This window comes from Lontra canadensis, unplaced genomic scaffold (assembly GCF_010015895.1).
Source record: "Lontra canadensis isolate GAN:19392208 unplaced genomic scaffold, GSC_riverotter_1.0 scaffold160, whole genome shotgun sequence".
Lineage (NCBI taxonomy): Eukaryota > Metazoa > Chordata > Mammalia > Carnivora > Mustelidae > Lontra > Lontra canadensis.
In genome coordinates, this window is record NW_022631154.1 from 919,852 (window position 1) to 939,187 (window position 19,336).

The 19,336-nt window shown below is 62.5% G+C and overlaps 1 protein-coding gene across 1 annotated transcript in view; it reads right to left on the reverse strand.

Moving 5' to 3' along the window:
* The window catches only part of KCNN3 (potassium calcium-activated channel subfamily N member 3), a 119,892-nt gene that overhangs the window by 66,784 nt on the left and 33,772 nt on the right, over positions 1–19,336 (reverse strand). Inside the window, exon 2 of the mRNA XM_032845124.1 lies at positions 18,989–19,084. Within this exon, the coding sequence (XP_032701015.1) occupies positions 18,989–19,084 (96 nt within the window). The remainder of the gene's footprint in view (positions 1–18,988; positions 19,085–19,336) is intronic.

A 19,336-nucleotide genomic window follows, 5' to 3' on the forward strand; every position in this document is an offset into this window, starting at 1 on the left:
ACAGGACCACAGGAAAAACCACCCCGGTACTGGAGCCCACGTGTGACCCTCAGTTCCACAACCATCGTGCACGAGGCGCCGGAGGCCCAAGTACCACTGCAGGGGGGCGGTGGGCGTGTGAACAGCTAGCAGCCGCCCCCAGCCCCATTCCCCTGCCCCATCGGCCTGGCCGCCTGGCATCAGGCCTGGCAGAGTCTTACCAGCCTTGGAAGTGGCTGGAAAACCCAGGAAGGAAGGGAGGAGCTGAGGAAGTGGAGAGGGAGGGAGGAAAGAAGCCAGCATGGACCTAGCTGGGGGGTGTCATTGTCCCCGTTCCCAGATGGGGGGCACTGGCGATCCCCAGAAGCAGCGACAGAGCAGGAACTAAGGCCGAGCCTTTGCCAGGCTGCCTCCGCGGCTGAAGACCCTGGTGGGCCCAACGCCGGACGCCGGACGCCAGCCTCCTGCCTGCTCCTCAGGGTTCACTCCACGTGAAAACCAAGGCACGAAGCCTCTGCCAGTCGGGGAGCCACCACTGTGGAAGCGTTGTCCCCGCGAGGGAATGGCAGAGTGGGGATTGCTGACACAGCCCCGGGGCGACCTGCCTGCACACCTTCCAGCTGCAGCTCCAGCCCCCAGGCCCCTCGAGGAGGGGGGGGAGGGGCCAGCGGGGAGGGGCCGGAGTGGGGGGGGCACGGAGCCTGAGGCCATTGAGGTAGGAAGGGGCAGAGCCTGAGCGCAAACCCTGGGGTCCCACCCCACCCCCTCAACTCCCCAAGGCCGAGCAGACGCGGTGCCGCAGTCCGTGAGCCCCGGAGCCAGTGTCTCCGTCCCACAGCGTATGGTCTCACACACACAGGGCACCCGTGGCCCCCACCCGTGGTGGCAGGTGAGTCCCATCCAATGGGGATGAGAAGAGGCGAGGGCTCTCCAGCCTGAGCTCTGTCAGCAGATGGCCTGGCCCGTTCTCTGAGACAGGGTCAAAGGTTCAAGGTCACTGCTCCGCACTGGGTGAATGCCTAGTGGGGCCAGGCGTTTGTCCCGTCCTCATCGGGCCCCGATGTGGACAGCCCCTGTGGGCCAGCCGGTCAGAGGAGGGACGGGCAAGCCCCCGGGGCCCCTCCGGAGCACCCAGGTGCCCTGGGGACAGGGAGCCCAGGGCTGACAGCAAGCGGCTCCCGACCTGCCCCAGGCAGCTGAGGGCAGGACCCCCGGGAAGGTCCCCAGAAACCCTGTGCTGCTGGATTTGAACTGGCTCTGAGTGCTGGGGTATCTGGGGTCTGTACCCCCAACCAGACCATCGGCTGCGCTCTTACAGAGCCGTCCACCCAGCTCACGCTGAAATAAGAGGAAAGCCTGTCTCTCCCAGTGGCCCTGAGCCCGCCCAGCAGACCAGGCCACAGCCCTGCCGGAGAAGCAGCAGTGAGCGCTGCTTCCGTCCAGCCTCCGGCTCCCTGTGGGTCAGTGTCCATCGGATCCCCATGGGGCCAGGCCCCCTGCCGATGCTGGTGCACCGTGGTGGCCTCCCTGTCCTCACAGAGCCGCGGCTCTACCCCAGGGCCCAGACAGGGGAGCCAGAGCTGGTTCGGGCCCTTTTCTGGCCCAAACCCTCAACTGGAGGCCAATGCTAAGGTTTGATGTGAGCTCACAGGGCGAGCTTGATTCGGGCTTGTCACAAGGATGCGGGAGCCCCAGGGAGAGCCCTTCCCCGACCAGCGCGGACACCCCCTCCCGGGCATCAACTCTGGGGCTGGGCAGTGGGAGCAGGAGTCTCCCTGGGCCCAGGAAGCAGGAACTCCTTCCCTAGATGCCAGGCCTCCCCCAGAGACACTTGCTACACGAACTGTGTCCCCCAAGCTGGCGAGAGGTCTCAGCCTCCTTCGCTGGAGACTCTGGGAGAATCCAGGATGAGGGGTGCGGGAAGACCCCCACGCACCCAGGGGCAGTCTCTCAGGTCTCTCAGTCCTGCTTCCTCCCTCACTGTCCCTGACGACAGAAAACCACTCCTCCTGGGAAAAAGGGAGCGGGGCTGCTGTGTCCTGAGATGAAGTGTCAGCACAGCAGCACTTACCATCCCGAGACACCCCCAGAGCCACTTCCCATTCTGTTCTGCCCACGACACCACGGGCAATCTCTGTACGGCTCCTGGGGGACCCATTCACACGAGGGAAATAGATCAATGAGAAAGCCCGGCCCGAGGGGCTCTGAAGGGCTCGGTCATCCCTCCCCCGGGCCCAGCCGAAAGGACAGAGGACACCGGCGCCCGCCCCTGAACGCAGAGCTGACCAGAAACGTCCTTTGACCAGGGAGTTATTTCTTGTCTTCTATACGGAGAACAAAACCGCTTTCTGAGGGACATCTCTCACGCTTCAAACAAATGTCCCTTCCGTGACTTATTTTTAAGTGCACTTGCCTGCGAAAGCACCGGCGCAAACACGGGGGCCGGGAGGGGCGCCGGACACACAGCGGCTCGCAGCCCCCCACCCCACGCAGGACCCGAGGTGGAGGCTCCCAGGAGGGAAGCCCAGATGACCCTCCCCCACTGCAAGAGGAGGTGTGACCTAAGCCCTCCACCCCAGGGCAGCCTCCAGAGCAGGGAGGAGAGCAGAGCCCAACCTTTGCCCCTGCCCCTCGTGGCTTCCAGGACTGCACCTGCCCAGCCGCTTGCGGGCACTGCCGGGACGAGCTGACAGCCTTGGCCGCGCTCCTCTCACAGCCTGGGCCAGAGCCCGGAAGAGCCTCCCTGCATCCATCCTGGCCTCCCGCCTCCCGAGCCACGGAGCCACCGGGTGCTCAGCCCGGCCTGGCCGGGTCGGCGCAGGGGTGGAGGCCTCGCTCTGGCTGGGAGGAGGAGGGCTCGTAATCACAGGGACGGGGCGGTAAGAGCCAGTCTGTGGTGAGTGGCCACAGGGCCCGCCATCCACGCTTGGGGAAGGGGCTTCACCTAGACGTCACTGAAGGTATTTCCAGGAGACTGCCACGGTGGACGAGTATTTATAACCCCGGCACAGGAGGCAAGACAGCACCTGGATGGTGACAGAGAAAACGGGCTCCACCGACGGAAACCCTCCAGCCGGAGCCGGGCCTCTGATTCGACCCGAGGAAACCCGTTCTGCCCGCGTGCCACAGGCGGACTCCAGCCGCGGCCCCGCCATCTCTGCTGCTCCCGCTTCTGCTGCTCCCGCAGAGACGGGGGAGGTGGCCTCCCTCCTGGGAGCAGCCCCGCTGCCGGTCAGGAGAACCTGCCTCTGTCTGTGAGGGCCCTTCCTGCTGCACGTGGCAGGTGCGGAGCCGCTAGGCTCGCCGGGGCCACACCAAGGGTGCCTCACTGGGGGATGGAGCCCTGGGTCGCCTCGGCTCCAGCTGTGGGACTGGGCTTTGGTCTCAGGCGGGGCCCTGTGATCTTGTTCCAAAGTGCCCTGGGGCTCCCCTTCCCTGCGCAGACTCCCAGAGGCTCTGGCCAGAAGAAGAGGGGACATCAGTGTGCACCTACAAGGCACAGTGGGGGGTGGGAGTTGGGGGCCGGCAAACAGGCCCAGGAACCTGTCAACGGGAGGCGACAGGCCGGGTCAGGGTGCAGGTGAACAGTCAGGCATCTGGACGTTTCTGACAGTAAGAGCCTGGGAGCTACAGGTCAGAAGTGACACCTGTCACTTTGGGAAAAACCTGCCATCTTTATTGGTTCCCACAATGGCCCTTGGAAGCACCACACCCACTTCTGTCCATCCACACACAGCGGATTTTCTTCAAGCCAGGAAACCTGCAGCCCCATCGAGCGTCCCCCCACCCCCGGCCTCCGGGGCCGACAGCCACTTCCTTCTCGGGGCGCGTTTCACAGCTTGAACCCAAGGAGTGTTGACGTGTCCAAGCCGGCGGGCTGGGAGGCATGCCAGCGGCGAGCACGGCCGGCAGCGGCAACAGCTGTTCCCACAGCTGGCAGATGTGCTGCAGCTGCTGGCAGCGTGGGCCGACGTCAAGCACGGGTCCGTGGGGTCCAGGGGACAGAGGGACACCTCCCTCAAGCGGCCTCCCAGGAACCTCACTGCCACCGAATGCCCCATGGGCGTGGCCGTCGCTGTGCCCAGCAGCGCCGAGGGCCCAGTGCCCTGCCTGCGCTTTGCTGCAACTGCCCCTCGCCCGGCGGAGGCCCTGGACTCCAGCGGCCAGCAGGGGTGCTGCAAGGGGGCTGTGCGCCCGTCCTCGCAGGGAGCCCACCCCTGCGCCTGTGTGTGGGCACCTTCAACCGGAGAGGTATGGACATCCTCGCCAGCAGGCGCAGCCCACTTCCCCGAACCCACCGCTACAGAATGCGCCGGGCGAGCGGTTGGGGAACCAGTTAGGATTTCACTTGCGCTTCGGGACCCACCTTCTCCACAGTTCCTGGGTCCCCACAGCATGGGCATCCCCCTCTTTATGACCCCAGGACAGTTCTGGGTTCAAACCCTAACCACTGAGCTGCACTTAGGTGCCCACGTGTCCCCCCTTCCCCTCCACAGCACCCCTCACTCCCTCCCGAGACCATACGCTGTTTGGGGTGGGGAGCCCACCATCCCCGTTCCCGTCCTGGCACCGAGGAGGCAACTGGGTGTGGGGAGTCCAGCGGCACTCAGCCGAGAGGAGGGATACAAGCGAGACTCACAGTCCTACCGTGCGCCCGACGCTCTCATCCTGTTTACACAGTCCCAGCGGCACCCCCCGGGCACCGTGATGATCCCTGTCGCGAAGGTGAGGCCACTGAGAGAGGCGGACCCTCACCCCAAGGTCACGGGCAGGAGCTGGCACGGCCGGGACCCACAGCTCAGCCGCCGGACTCCGGAGCCCGACTGCAGTCAGACCCCCACACACGCTGCCTGTCCCCCCGAGCGCGGGGGACAGAAAATCTCACCGCCCACTGCCAAGACCGTGAAACAGGCAGAGCGACCTTCCTCCAGGGACTCAGCTGCCTTGTGCTGGTCTTTGCTGAGGGCAAAGGAGACCTTAGCCCAACTGCCCAGACAGACCTTTAAGTCCGCGGTAACATAACAGAGATTCCTCTGGAAACCTCCTTTACCGCTCCCCACCCCCCCGCGCCCCTCCCCACCCCCACTGCCGATACACATGTGGGCAATCCCTCCACCAAGCACAGGACCCACGGAGACGCATCTGAGGGACCTCACGACTGAGTTTTTACCAAACAGTAATAGATGACCTTTCCCAACAAAAGCTAGCCCCTCGGGATCCTGGAAACCTTATTTCCAAAACACCTGGGAGGCGGACCCTCTCCCTAACCCCCTCCCAGCTTGAAAGTACATAATGGGCCTCCTCACGGCCCCGGCGCAGATCCCCCTGTCCACAGGCCTGTCCCCCTGCTTCAATAAAACCACCTTTCTGCAACAAAGACGTCTTAAGAATTCTTCCTGGCTGTCGGCTTCAAAGTCCAAATTTCCACGTCAGTGAGGATGTCTTAAAAACCAGTTTATTGTATTTTCTAGGAGAAACCCTTCAGAGAAATATAACATGCAAAGGGGGAATTAATACAAGTCAGCCCCGTGGACAGCCCTGACAAGGGTCCGAGAGGTGCAGGAGGCAAACAGGCCCACTCCGGGGGGTCTCCATGCATAGCCATTTCCGAGGGGGAAAGGGGGAGACACGGCCACTCAGGACAAGGGCCATGAGGCTCAGTCTGGGGCAAGAGGGACTGTCCCCACGGTCATGAGACTGCGGCTGTGGGGCAGGCAGGCCATGGACCGGCTCGGAGCCGCGACCCACATCCTGCTATGTCTAGAGTCACCTGGAGGGGGACCTGGGGGCTCAGTCACTGAGCGTCTGCCTTTGGCTCAGGTTATGATCCCGAAGATCGGGGATTGAGCCCTGTGTCGGGCTCCCAGCTCAGCGAGGGGTCTGCTTCTCCTTCTGCCTCTCTCTATCCCTGTCTCTGTCTCGAAGGAATAAATTAAAAATCTTAAAAAAAATAAAAAATAGAATCAGCAGCCTGGGAAGCCTATGCCCAGTGCCTCCCTGGAGCAATCAGGTCTGGTCTCGGAGGGACGTGGGCTGCAGCACTGTTCTAAAGGGTGGCGCCCGGGGTGCCCGGATGGCTGGGGTGCTGAAGCCCTGGCCTCTTGGTTTCCACAGAGGTCATGCTCTTGGGGTCATAGGGTCAGGCCCCATATGGGGCTCCCTGCTCAAGGGGGAGTGTGCTTGGGATTTTCTCTCCCTCTGCCCCTCCCTTCTTCGCACAGTCTCTCTCTAAATAAATAAACCCTTACCAGAAGTAAAATAAAATAAGTAAAGGGGGATTGCTGAGTGATCCAGCCAAATGTGAGGGCCTGGGCCAGAGCCTGCACGGAGTGGCTCACCAGAGCAGCGGCTGTCCTGCTGGACCAGTGCTGCGTGGGGACGCGAACCGGCTAAACTCTCTCCATCCCCCCCGCCCCCACCATTCAGGCCCGTCCCAGGGGAATGAGTTGCCCCTGGTTTTCTGGGGCACCTTGGTGAGAGCTGGTGGGTCTCAGGCCGTGTGGCTCCAGACGCAACTCTAGGCTCGCGACTTGGGACAGGCCATCTAACGCAGAGTCCTCATCTGCAAATGGGGAGACAGTGGCCCCCAGACGCCCACATCCTAATCCCCAGAACCTATGAATATGTTCACCCTACAAGCAAAGAGGACTGTGGGCGCAGGCGGGAGTAGCGCGGTGATTGGGTGCCGGTAGAGCAGGGCGACAGAACCCTGGCTTACCAGGGGACACAGCGCAATGGTCCCTCCACAAGAGGCAGGAGGGGTCAGTGCCTGAGAACCGAGGTGAGAACGGAGGAAGATGCCAGCTTCTGGGAGTGGGGACAGGCAAGGGGATGGAGCGCCCCAGAGTCCGAGAGGCTTGCCACCGGGTGACCGCTCAGGTTTAGTCCAGTGAGACCCATTCAGGACTCTGGACCTCCAGAACCTTGTGACAATAAATGTGTGTTGTTTTCAGCCACTAAATGGATATTAATTTGTCACAGCAGCTGCAGGAGACGGACACCAGATGTGTGCGGGGAAGCCAGAGGCCGTGTCAAGGTTAGATGAGATGAGGTCTGCAAACATGGCCTGGGAGCGGTTAGCTGCAGTCACCACGTCTCCCGTGGCCGTCCTCTGGGGGGCTGCCCCCTCTCTGCACCCCAGCTCCAGAGCGGGATGCATCAGCCCCGAGCAGGCGGGGGGCCTGGCCAGTCCTCCAGAGACAAGGCAGGTGGCTTCCTAGCGCCTTGCATGACGGTCAGACGCCTTGGGCTCTCTGTGGCTCCCGCGCAGACTGGGCAGGTGACGGTACCACGCGATCCCGCCCTGCCACCTGGACAGCTCCCACCACACGGGAATGTGGCACCGGCCCCGGGAACTAAATTTACCCTGAAGGGACACCCAGATCAGAATGTCCTCTGCTGTGTGATCCTGCCCTCAGCGTGCCCCTGGTCCTGTTTCCAGAGCCAGGCGGTGCTGGCTGCACAGCTCAGCCCTGTCAGTTTGACCTGAAAGCCACACACATGAAGCCAGCCCACAGCAACAGACACCACGTGCTCAGACAGGACAGCGGGACAAGGCTGGAGCGCGCCAGCCAGTAGAGCTGGAGGACAGGGCGGCACCAGAAGCAGGCAGGTGTGGACAGTGCCCACAGGAGCTCCGAGGGGAGGAAGGAAAGGAAGCCTGTGTCCTGGCAGCCAGTGCCAGCGGCAGGAGCCACGGCAGCAGGAGCCCCGGGAGCAGCAGGAGCCATGGCAGCAGGGGCCACGGGTGGTTCCTGCCCCACAGCAGCTGCTTCTGGACAAGCCATCTCCCTGCATTTGCTCCTTTGCAGCCCATGACAAATTGAGAAGCCCCCATACCAGGCTTGGGTGATGTCACTGACCCCGCGGGGAGAGGAGCCCAACCCGCCACACTGTGGGAGGGTGGCCTTGTGGCCACCACGCACCCCCAAGCCTATAGTTGGAGCACTGCGGACAACGCAAGGACGCAGACGCCCTGCCTTGGGCCACTCACTCTCCAGGCCGCGTGGAATAGTATATTCTCAGGGAAGAGCAAAACTGTACAACCCGGGGCGCCTGGGTGGCTCAGTGGGTTAAAGCCTCTGCCTTCGGCTCAGGTCATGATCCCAGGGTCCTGGGATCGAGCCCCGCATGGGGCTCTCTGCTCATCGGGGAGCCTGCTTCCTCCTCTCTCTGCCTGCCTCTCTGCCTACTTGTGATCTCTGTCTGTCAAATAAACAAATAAAATCTTTAAAAAACAAAACAAAACTGTAAAACCCTTGAGCCTCTGGTAAAGCCCCACCAGCTCCGTTCCCGCTCCATGTCTGCAAGGATCCAACGGCACAGGCTCTGAGAGGCCCTGGCTCCCAGTGAGGTCCTGAGCTGCCGGCGGGGAACCCCGGGGCCGGCAGACGTGCTTCCCAGGGCTCTCACTGGGGAGCCGGAGTGTGCAGGGGATCTGCCTCTGTCTCCCTAATGACCCCCCAAGGAGGGAGACCCGTGACCACTTCCTCTGACCTGGGCTGGGCTGTGGGTCGGCACTGGTGCTGGCTTGGGGCTGGGGCTCTTCCCACACCCACGGGTCTCAGCATTGAGAGTGAGGCCTCCCAATCACCCACAAAATGCTTTGCTAGTGTGGCTGGGGCTGAGCTCCCTGCTTCCCCATCCCTGAGCCCCTTCTGGCGGATGGGGCTGTGCCTCTCTACATGCAGGTGACAGGCTGCCCCCAGTCTGCTCGCCAGCCCCCTGAACCCCCACTTCTCACCATGGCCGTGTGGCACCCATCCCCCATTCCCTGCTCCACACCTGCCCGAGCACACCGCTTCCCTAAAGCCCCCTCGTCCCACCTGAGCCCAGGAGCTCTGCCCAGCCCTGGAGGCCCATCCCAACCGACCTGCGTGGCAGCCGGGGTCCGTGCTGTACCCACCACACCTGCTGCCCGCGTCATCCCAGCACTCAGCGGTCAAGGCAGTGGTGGGACTCAAGGGCTTATCTCCCCGTTAGATCACAAGCCCGTTTAGGGCAGGGACCTTGCCGTCCCCACGGTGCCCAGCTCAGAATCAAATGAAATAATCACCTTTCGTCGTCCTCCAGGCGGCAGACGACGGTTGCTATCTCTAACAGCAGCAGGAAGACAAACAGCGCCCTGCCCACCCCTCCCCCCAGTTCCACACACAGTGGTGATCATTTCTCTTTGCTCTCAAACCAACAAGGTTTCTAGCACATTCCGGCAAGAGGCACCAGAGAGGGCCAGGAGGAGCCTCACCCCAGCTGCACAAAGGAGGGAACTGAGGCCAGGGCAGGGCGGGGCCTGAGGTGGCGACCACAGAACAACAGGCCCTCGGAACAGCCTCGCGGAGCCCAGTCCAGCGACCGCGGCTGTCCTGCGCCCGGTCAGAACGGGTGGCCGTGCCGTGGCCGGCCACGGATGCCGGCGTGGGGCTGTGGCCTGCAGAGCCACAGGTCAGCAGTCATGCCGGGCTGGTGGCTGTGGCCGGGAGCGGCTTCAGGACTGTCGTGGAAACACGCTGCTGTGAAGCCTAGTGGGGCGGCGCCGTGCTGACCCTGTCCTGCGGGCAGGCGGGTCCACAGGCGGTGGCAGCCACCCCGCGGCTCACAGCTCCTCCCCGGCAGGGAGTGTGGCTCCAGGAATGCAGAGCAGATCTTCTTCTGGGAGGGTGGGCTTGGGGGGAGCACAAAGCCACAGCCGAAGGAGAGGCCACAAAACACTTGGGACAAGAAAGATCCGCAAATCCTTGAATTCCTGTCTGTCCATTCCTTCTGTCTTTAACCCACTGAAAGGAAGAGTCTCTCCCCAGATGCCGTTTCTGGCTCCACGTTTCTATCAACGGTTTGGATGAAGTGATTATGTCAAATGCAGGAGGACAGGAGGCAACGAGGACCCCCAGCACGCAGACAGGGCCCAGACAGGCGAGAGGGACAAGCTGAGCAAGTGGGGGGCTGCCGAACAGGCAAACCAAAGACGAGGCTTTCCCCCCAAAACGCCAGCTATGCAAGCAAGGGTGGGAGACGGGGTCCGGGACGCGGAGCTGGTGGCCTGGCCCCTCTGCAACAGACGCGCTTTCGTAAGCACGAGATTCCGTGCCCACAACCAAGCTGGAAGCAAGGCAACGGCTCCAACTGTCCTTGGCTGCAGGAACAGAGCACGAAAGCAGGTTCATGGCGCTCCATGCTGACCAGCTCGCAGGCCTTGGCAGGTGCAGACCAAGTGGGCTGAGCGGGGAGCAGGGGGGCAAGGCAGACAGGGCTGCTAACCACGCCGGGGAGGTCGGGGATGTTTCATCTGGGGAGGAGAAGACTCTGGCAAGTCCAACCGGGGAGGCTAGGGGGTGAGGCTGCTGACCCTTACCATGGGACAGCCAGAAGGACAAGGAGGTATGGGTGGGAAAGAGGAAACCACTGAAGCCTGGTCCCCAGCCCAGGCCGCCGACAGGCCGAGACTCAGCATCTAAGGGGAAGGCCAGCTGCACTCCAGGCCGGCCTTGGATCTTGGGCCCTGGGAAGGCAGGGGCAAGAAAGAACAAGACCCAGGAGGGGGCCTGGCCAGCCAGCCAGGAAGGCTGCATCCTGGCAGGAGTGGGACGGGAGGCCAGGCCCCAAGTCAGACAGCTATTGCTGTCCTGAACATGCCCGGCCTCATCTTGCGGCTGGCCTTGGACCCAAGGGGAGGACCCCAGGGAAACTAGGAGAAGGAAGGGGTTTCTAACAGGCAGAGGGGCCCCGTGGAGCTGAGCAGAGGCTGGGGTCCCTGCTAGAGGGGCGGCCAGAGCAGAGGGACCAGGAGCTGCTGCCTGGTCTATTCTGGTCACCGTCCCACACTGGGCTCTGTCATGGTGACTCGCGCCCATTTTTGGAGGAGAGTCCCCCTGGCTCAGCCCAAATTCCAGGCTGCTTTGGGCCCTGTGGGAGCGGAGACAGGAGACAGGGTCCATGGTTGGAGCTCTGTCCCCGAGGTGCTGAGGCTTCCCAGGGCTGGGCAGGGCTGACCCGGCTCCAGCCCTCCCCCTCCCTGCCACAGAACGCTGGGCCTGTCGCTGGCCTCTAGGCCTCAGCTGGCTTCCCCCAAACAGGGACGGTAATAGAACCTAACTCCTGGGACCATGAGGAGGTCTTCCTGAGGTCACAGAGGCACAGCCCTGCACACAGGAGATCAGCAAGCAGAGGGGACGCCACAGGCATCCGTGACATTACGAACCACTTTCCCTATCTAACCCGGGGGTCAGGGCGTGGCAGGACAGTGAGTGGGGACAGGGGAGGCAGGTTCACGTCTGCGCAGGCCAAGCTGGCGGGAGCCGGGGCCTTGCGCGGGGGGGGGGCGCCCACACCCACGGGCCATCGGTGGCATAAGGTTACATAGGAAAAGACAAAGCCAGCTCTGGGGGTGGGTGGCGGGGACAGCTGCACAGCCGTGTGCGGGACTCGCTGACGAGGCTGTCCACTCTGTCAAAATGGCTGATGTTGTGTTACGTGTGGTTCACCACGTGCTTTATAAGCACGCTGAAGGGACAGACTCACGATGTGGCCTACAGACCACAGCCCTGGCACCCTACCACTACCCCCCACGCCAGTGTCCGTACCACAGTCAGGGCAAGAGAGCCCCGCTCGACTCAGCTGTCCTGACTTCTTTAATTCAGAGATAAACCAGGCCCAGCTCATGTCCTCCCCAGTGACTGGGTGTTGGAGAATCTGGCCAGTGGCGATTTTACCAACTTTTTTCTGGGGACACTAGAACACTCACAATCTTCTCGGTGGTCCACAGCATGACAACCGTCCAGAACACGAGACACTCCCCCAATCCACGAGAGCTGGCTGTCTTTAGAATCATGGCATCCTCACGATGTCCCATGCAGTGACCAGCACAGCAGGGACAGCCACAGGGGCAGCTAGGAGAAGACACAAGCCAGGGAACCTTGGGGGCCCAGGCCTGATGGAGAACTGCCGTGTCGGAGAGAAGAGCGTCATGTGAAGACAGTAGCAATGATGATACTAAATGGGACGGTTTAACCCTGGGAAAGTCATGGGTGGCACACACAGGCCCACAGGGACACGAAATGTGCCGTGTCGCTGGGCACTGGGCCCCGGGGCCTCGGGCAATTGGACGTCCATCCTCAGAGAAGGAGACCAGGAGTTGGCACTGGGAAGGGAGGCCGGTCACTGACTCTAATTATCCTAAAAGCTTTTAGATGTCGGGCCGGTTCATAGTTGTAAGAGACGTACCAGGAGTCCCTTTAAACTCTAAGATGTTCGAGCCACAAAGAACGTCTGCAATTTTCCCCGTCTCAGGTTGGAGGCTGTTCTGAGACGAGAGTCAGCTCCCTTCCTGGACAGAGGCCAGGGGGCCGGAGAAGGGCAAGGCCACCCGGATAGCCCCACACAGAGACAGGGCCCCACAAGGGTTCAAGGGCGGAGGACACCCCCTCCGTGTCGGGCTCCTAGAGCTGAGGAAGCTTCTGGAGGAGCCAGCGAGAGGCCTCCGCTGGAGTCACCGGAGCTCCGCCAGGGCCACGGTTTCGAACCTGCTGACAGACACTGCACGCGCCCTGTTGAGGCACCAAGACAGAGCGCTATTTCTAGGCGACATGACAGAAAGTCAGTAGCGGTGTCTGAGACAACACAGGCGGGCCCCGTGGGCTCCAGGAGGGCCACAGGGCAGGGAAGCCCTCTTTGGGGTAGGAAGGGTTAAACCCAAAGGTTTAAAGATTTAGCAAATAAACCCAAAATGTCACATGGAGACTGCCAGGCTAGTGTGGTAACCATGGCAATCGGTGGCCCGCGGCACAGGGGAGAGGAGGGACCAGTGACGGTGGTTGGGAAGGAGGCCCCACAGGGTTGGCGGGCTCACAGACCCGGGCCCCAAGCCACACAGCCGCAGAGGCCAGAACAGGGCTGTGGCCGCGGGGTCAGTCGGCCACACAGAGGCTCTTTGCTCTCCTAGATGAGGGGAGAAGACGTCCGCCCGCCTGCCCCCATGCTTGTCCTCATTCCTTTCTTTGTTCTCACTGGACACCTGCTCTGGGAGGCGCTCCAGCTCCAGGACACAACAGTGAGTCACGTCGTCCCCTCTGCACGGACTCACAGCAGGGAGTGGGTGCCGGCACAAAACGGGGCTACACTTGATGGAGGGGTCGGAGCCAGTGACAACCTAGCTCCTCACCCACGGCCCAGGGTGGCCGGGGGCAGTCCTGGAAGTCTTGGGGTCTCAGGGAGTGCCTGGGCCACTGGCCCATCTTGGAGCCAGTGAAGGCGCCAAGTGAAATCCATCAGACAGCCAGCCAGAGACACCCACCCCTAGGAAATGTCTCCCAGAGGCCTTAGAGGACAGAGACCACCACTCACTGTGGTTAGGCCCCCGCCATGTCCCTTGGAGGACAGACATGCCTTCCTTCTCTTCGTTCTCCACTGCCCTGAAATGCCCCAGGCCGGTCTCTGCTCCCGATGAACGTGGGACTCACCCAAAGCCTCATCTCCCTGCGACACCTGCCTTGCCCTCTGTGACCACACAGAGTCACACATACCTCATGTCATGGCACTTCTTAGGCTGGTCCCTGAGTGTCGAGGTCTAGGACAAGCAGCCTCCAAAGGCAGGGAATGGCCTGAATTATTTCTGGGTTCCCAGCATCTGACCAGGTAGTCCTGGGAGGGGGGGGGGGGGTGGGGGGGGGGGGGGGCTTCTTCCACCGAGAGAGTGAGGGTGAGGGTCTGGAGCCAGACTTCGCCTGGACTGTCCTCCCGTTCCCCAGCGGGAGACACCACCAACTCATCTGGGCCAGGAAGGCCTCCCGCAGCCCGGAGGGCGGTGTCCCGGCGCGCCCTGTGACACACACAGGAGGGCGCTCAGGCCTGTGGTCCCGACCCGCCACAGGAGGCGAGCCCCTCTGTAAGGGGATATTCTCTTGAATATAATGTATGTCCTACAATTTGAAGTCATTGCCCTGTCAGCCGAGAGCTTACTGGCATTTAATGGAAACACCCACTGAGACACACTTGCCAGATCCCAAGTGTCCCGCTGCACAGGTCCGTGTCCGGACCCAGCGGCTGGAGGCCCCGTCTTGCTCCTGTCCTTGCGTTCCTCGGGTCCAAAGCAGGCTAGAAGCCTCTGGAAGGTCTGGAGGAGATCGCACCCCCAAGCGAGAGCGGCGGCCTCAGTCCTTTGACTTCGGTCGGGACCCGCAACCACAGGCAGAGTAACGGCCTCTGAGGCTCCAGCGCACGCGGGGCTGGACGCGTGAATTTTCTGACCCTGCTCTGGGCCCTGCAGCTTCCCGCCCTGTGGCTTCACCAAGGCTCTGCCCCTCCCTCCAGAATAGGGGTGCTGCCCCCCACCCTGGCCCCAGGCTCCCAGCCAGGGCACCTCCTCCCCGGGGCGGAAAGCTCCCCCTACTCACCGCCGCTGCCCCCCCGTCCCTCCGCTTCCTGCAGGCTCCTCCCCATTAGAGCCAGCCCCGCCCTCTCAGGCTCCTCCCCCAGCGAGCCCCACCCACTCCTGCAGGCTCCTCCCTGCGAGAGCAAGCCCCGCCTCCCACAGGCTCCTCCCCACGAGAGTGAGCCCCCCCACTCCTGCCGGCTCCTGGACCAGAACCTGGCCCATCATTTCCTCCCCCTCCCGACTGACCCCTTCCTGGCAGCTGACCGACACACGCAGTCTGTAAAAGCGGACCAGACACCCCTCCCTTAGCAGTGCGTCCTCTCCAGCTGCCACTCTGGCTTCCTGCAACCAAACGTGTTAGCCCCAAGACTGGCCTGCACTCCCCGTCTCACTTCACCACTGCCCTGCAACTGCCCTGCCCAGTGGAGGAGGGGCACAGGGACCCTGCCCCAGCCCAATGCCCATGACCCATGTCCCCAGCTCCTCGACCTCCTGGGCCTCCTGGGTCTCCTCTGGCCTCCCTGACTGTTCCTTCTCCTCTGGAGGTCTGCCGTGTCTCTCCTCTCAACCACCGCCACCCCACCGGGGGCCTCTGCAGCCCAGGCCTGGAGACAGCTGTGTTCCTCCCTGCCCTCCCCTGCCAGACCTCAGACTCTGCAAACTGACCTGGTGATCACGCCCACCTCCGGCTCCTCCTGGGGCTTCAGTCTGAATGGCACTCCCAGCCCCTAGCTACCCGAGCTGCAGGAAGACTCCAACCCCCTCTGCAGACAGCACCTCCATCCCAACCGGTGACCAAGTCTGGGCAATTTCACTGCTCGACTCCCTCATGCACAGTCCTTCCTGTCCTGGCTCTCGTCTTGCCCGGCTAGGTCATCACCAAGCTGGGGCGCACAGCTTCCCACTGGGGCTGCCGTACTCCATGGATCCACGTCCTCTCGCCGACGACCTTGTCCTGGAGACAGCGGGGTGCACGCTGCCGTTTCCCTCTCCAGGCCTTGGTTTGTTTTGCACGAACTCTAATGCACGAAAACCCTTTGTTGTGGGCTCTATTATCAGCCCCATATTGCAGAAAGGAAATTGACTAAGAGGGATTAAGTAATTCCCTCAAGGCCACCAGAGACACGAAAATGTGACAAAGAGCCTGATTTGAACCCACACCCGGCTACCCAACGGTCCACATTCCCTGCGACCCGCTACCCTGCCTTCTGGGTGGAACCAGAGACCTTAGCGGGAGCCATGGCTTCGCTCAAGGGCGGTCACGTCTTCGGGAGCAAAGGTGATTCCGGGGTTCCCAGCGCCGAGCACTGGGCTCCTGTGCCAGATGCGGCACAGAGTGGACCCCACTGCGTGTGTGGCCAGTGCAAGAGCGGGGGACAAAAAGGAGTCTGGTGTGTCGGCGCCAGTGGCCTCTAATAGCAGGGCTGCAGCCCCAGGACGGGGACAGGTGCTTCTGGGGGCTGGGGGGTGATGCCAGACCGGGTCCGGGCTCCCCCAGGGAGAGTGCTATTGTTGGAGTTTTGGTAAATAAATGAAACGCCTTGTTTTTATGTGTGGATTTCTTTCCAGGTTACACTGGCCTGAGGTTACAGATGCCTGAGGCTCTGAACGCTCCCTGCCCCCGCAAACCAAGCTGAAGAATCTGAGGAGAAATGGGGCAGCCGTCTTCCAACGACAGAGCTGCCCTGTGGGAGCCCCGGGCCCCCACTCCCCCTGCTCGGGGCGGAGCAGACGTTCCCGCAAGGCCCCCTTCCCCACGATGGAGGGCAGACTTTTCAAGAACCCATGCTGCCCATCACGGAGAGCCACCCTTCGCCAGCAGAGAGCTCCCCTCGACGGGCAGAGAGCCCCCCTCGCTGGGCCTTCCAAGCCTGAGGCTCCATGACAGGAAGCCAAAGTTGGGCTAAGAGCTACCGGGTTTCAGAATTCTCCCTCGAAGACACAAGCCAACCCGACTGACAGGAGGGAAGGAGTCCAGAAGGCAACGCGGCTTCCCATGTGCCAGGGCGGGGCCCGGATACAAATGTCCAGGGCAGGGAGGGCGGTGCCCACAGGGTCATGTGTCCGAGCCACGTCCCCCGCGGCTGGTGCGGCCAACGGACGCAGTGGGCGCCCTTCTCACAGGCCCCTGCCCTCCACCCCTCTGAGGAGCTGGGCCACAGGCCCTGCTTCCTGTGGCCCAGAGGCCTCCCCCCACTGCCTCACCCCTGCAGTGTTCCCAGTGCTGCCCTCCCCCAGCAGCTGCTGCGCCCAGACCTAAACCAGAGCAATACAGAAGGAGGACGCTTAGGGTCCCCCTTAACAGATGGGGACACCAAAGCCCAAGACCACAGGCCAAGGAAGAGTCCAAGTGCTCGGAATCTAGTGCCCTTTTATTCAGACGCCATAGACCCCTGCTCTGTCAGTCACCGTGGGCCCCTGGACAGGCAAAGATTCGTGACATCGCCATCCCCAAGTCTGGGGAGAAAGACACAGAACAGGCAACTGCAGTGTGGTCGGGCAGCGTGCGTCCTGGGGAGCCCCACAGGAGCCAGCTGTCCCCATGCTGACCGCCGGGACCCAAACCAGCCCCGCGTCCCTCGGGCACGAGAAGGTCCAGCTCCATGCAGAAATCGTTTCACTGGAAAGGCAAGGGGACAGAGGGAGCCAGGGACTGGTAACTCCCCACATGACCTGGGGTGGGGGGGCACGGGACTGTGGGGCACAGCTCTGCCGGCTGAGAGCCCAGGCAAACCGGGGCCGAGGCGGGCTGCAGGGGGGAGGGTCGTCCACCTGGGGGGAGCACAGAACAGAGGTCACAGGAAGACCAGCAGCTTCCATTTCATAAACACCTACCCCAGGGTACCCCCGCTGGTACCCCCTCTCAGGGTCCAGCAAAGTGGGTGAGGGCACAGCCATACTTCACATGGGGAAACTGAGACCCAGAGAAGCTGTCACTGACCCCAGGTCATGCAGGCCGAGGTGTCCGAGCCAGGACTCAGTGCCACTGGTTTCACTTTGTTTCTCCAAACTGTGAGGGCCAGGCCGAAATAAGTGCCCAGAACAGCGTCCCCTACTGCCCGTAATTTGGGCAAAGCAGAGAGGGCACCGAGTGAGCTGTGGGCACTGGGCCGGGCCGGGCTGGGCCAGCTCTGAGGCCATGGCTGCAGCCCGAGCTGGGAACACGGACCCCACAGGAATCAGAGGATGGGGCGTCTGGAGTGGGAACCTCAGCGTAGGGCAGAGGCTGCTGCCTGCTCCCCGCCCCCCTCCCTCAAGCCGGGGTCCCTACTGAGCTCCGGGATTCTGGCTTTCCTCTTGGGCCTGGGTGATACCTTCCACATAGGCCAGGTCGATAGGTAGCAAACGGGCTCCCTCCAGATGACAATACAGGGGTTCAGAGGGGTCAAGGGAATCCCTGGGCCCCACAGCTGGTTTGGGCCGGGGAAGAACCTGGGCCCTCTGGCCTGTTGTGGCCTCTGCAGGGGCTGACTGGACAGCGGTCAGAGTCAAAGGCCCCCAGCTCCACGCAGCTCCCAGCCCCTGACAGACCATGGTGGTGTGCAGACGCAGCCCTCGGTGCACACGTTCTGTCTGAGCGCCTGTGAGCCCGGAGAGGTGCGGCTTCCGGACCCGTGTCCTCGGGCCACCCACTGCGGGAGCCTTGCCAGCCAACCCAGGGCCAGGGACACCTCTGAGAGCATCTGCCTGAGCAGCCAGCCGTCTGAGAAGCCCCACAACAATGGGGACGAGATTTGCATGGCGTTTCCGGCTCACAGAGCACTCCTTGTCCTGTCCTCTGCAAAAGGTGTTCCAGACAGACGGAGAAAGGTCGTGGCTGGCCAAAGACTCACTGTGGGACGAGGTCCCAGCCGGGACTCAGCCAAGTTTTTCTGACAGTGAGCTCTGGTCTTTGTCCGTCTGTCACCTGCAGCCCAGATGTGGAGCTGGTGGCGCTCCCCCAGCCCTGGGACAGGGATCCTGTCCAGACTCCCATGCACGGGAGGAAAAGCATCTGGAGTTCTAGAATGACCCAGCCTGCAGTGGAGGGGCCCTGGCGGCAGGGGCCAGGGTCCTAGGAAGTTGCCGCAGATCTCCTCACTCCTGCCTCCAGCGCCGGCCCAGAGAGGCTGCCTGTCTCCGGCCTGGATGTGCACCCAGAGGCCCAACTGGTACTTCTCTGGGGGCCGAGTCACTTCTGAGCAGCGAGAAACAGCAGCCCCTTCCCCACGTCAGACTCACATTCCACTGAGAAAGCGACGCCTCCCCAGCCTTCAGGGTCCAGCGGCATAAAGGCCACACCACTGAGACACACAGAGTGCTGGTGGTATCTGGAGCCGTGCACGTGTGCACGCGGGTGTGTGCGTGTATGGGGACATGAGATGGGGTTGCCTCGGTCGGGTGGGGGGTCAGTGGTTCAAGCCCTGGAACTGTCCGGCAAGAGACAGAAAAAGTACGGGACTCACACTGCCTGGTGAGGGTCCTGACCGGGGCTGCCCCCCAAATCTGAGGCCATGTTCACCTCTGGGATCCCCAAATGAAGATGCCATCACAGGCGTTCTGAAGGCCCAGGGCAACCCCAGTTCCCTCTCTCATGAGGGTCCAACCTGGAAGGGAAGGGCCCTGACGTCCGACGCCCTCGGGGCGGGGGGAGGCGACACGTACCTGGACCTCCCGCGTGTGGTAGGCGATGATCAGGCCCAGGAGGATGATGGTGGACAGACTGATAAGGCATTTCAGGGCCAACGAAAACATGGAGTCCTGCGGGAGAAACGGAAAGAGAATTAGGACAGTCAGGAAGGGGCCAGCCACGGGGCTCTGCAAAGGGAGAGGGGCTCAGGGGCCCGGCCCTAGGGGCCCCTCGGGCTGAGCATCCCCCCCCCAGCCTCTGTTTTCCAGAGTTCAAGCCTGTTTGCATTCCTGCGGCTCAGTTCGCAGGCGTTTGGAAGTCTGCCTCCGTGCTCCTAAGTCCTTCGATCAGGACTCCTGCTTGCCCTGCTTTTCTACAGTCAG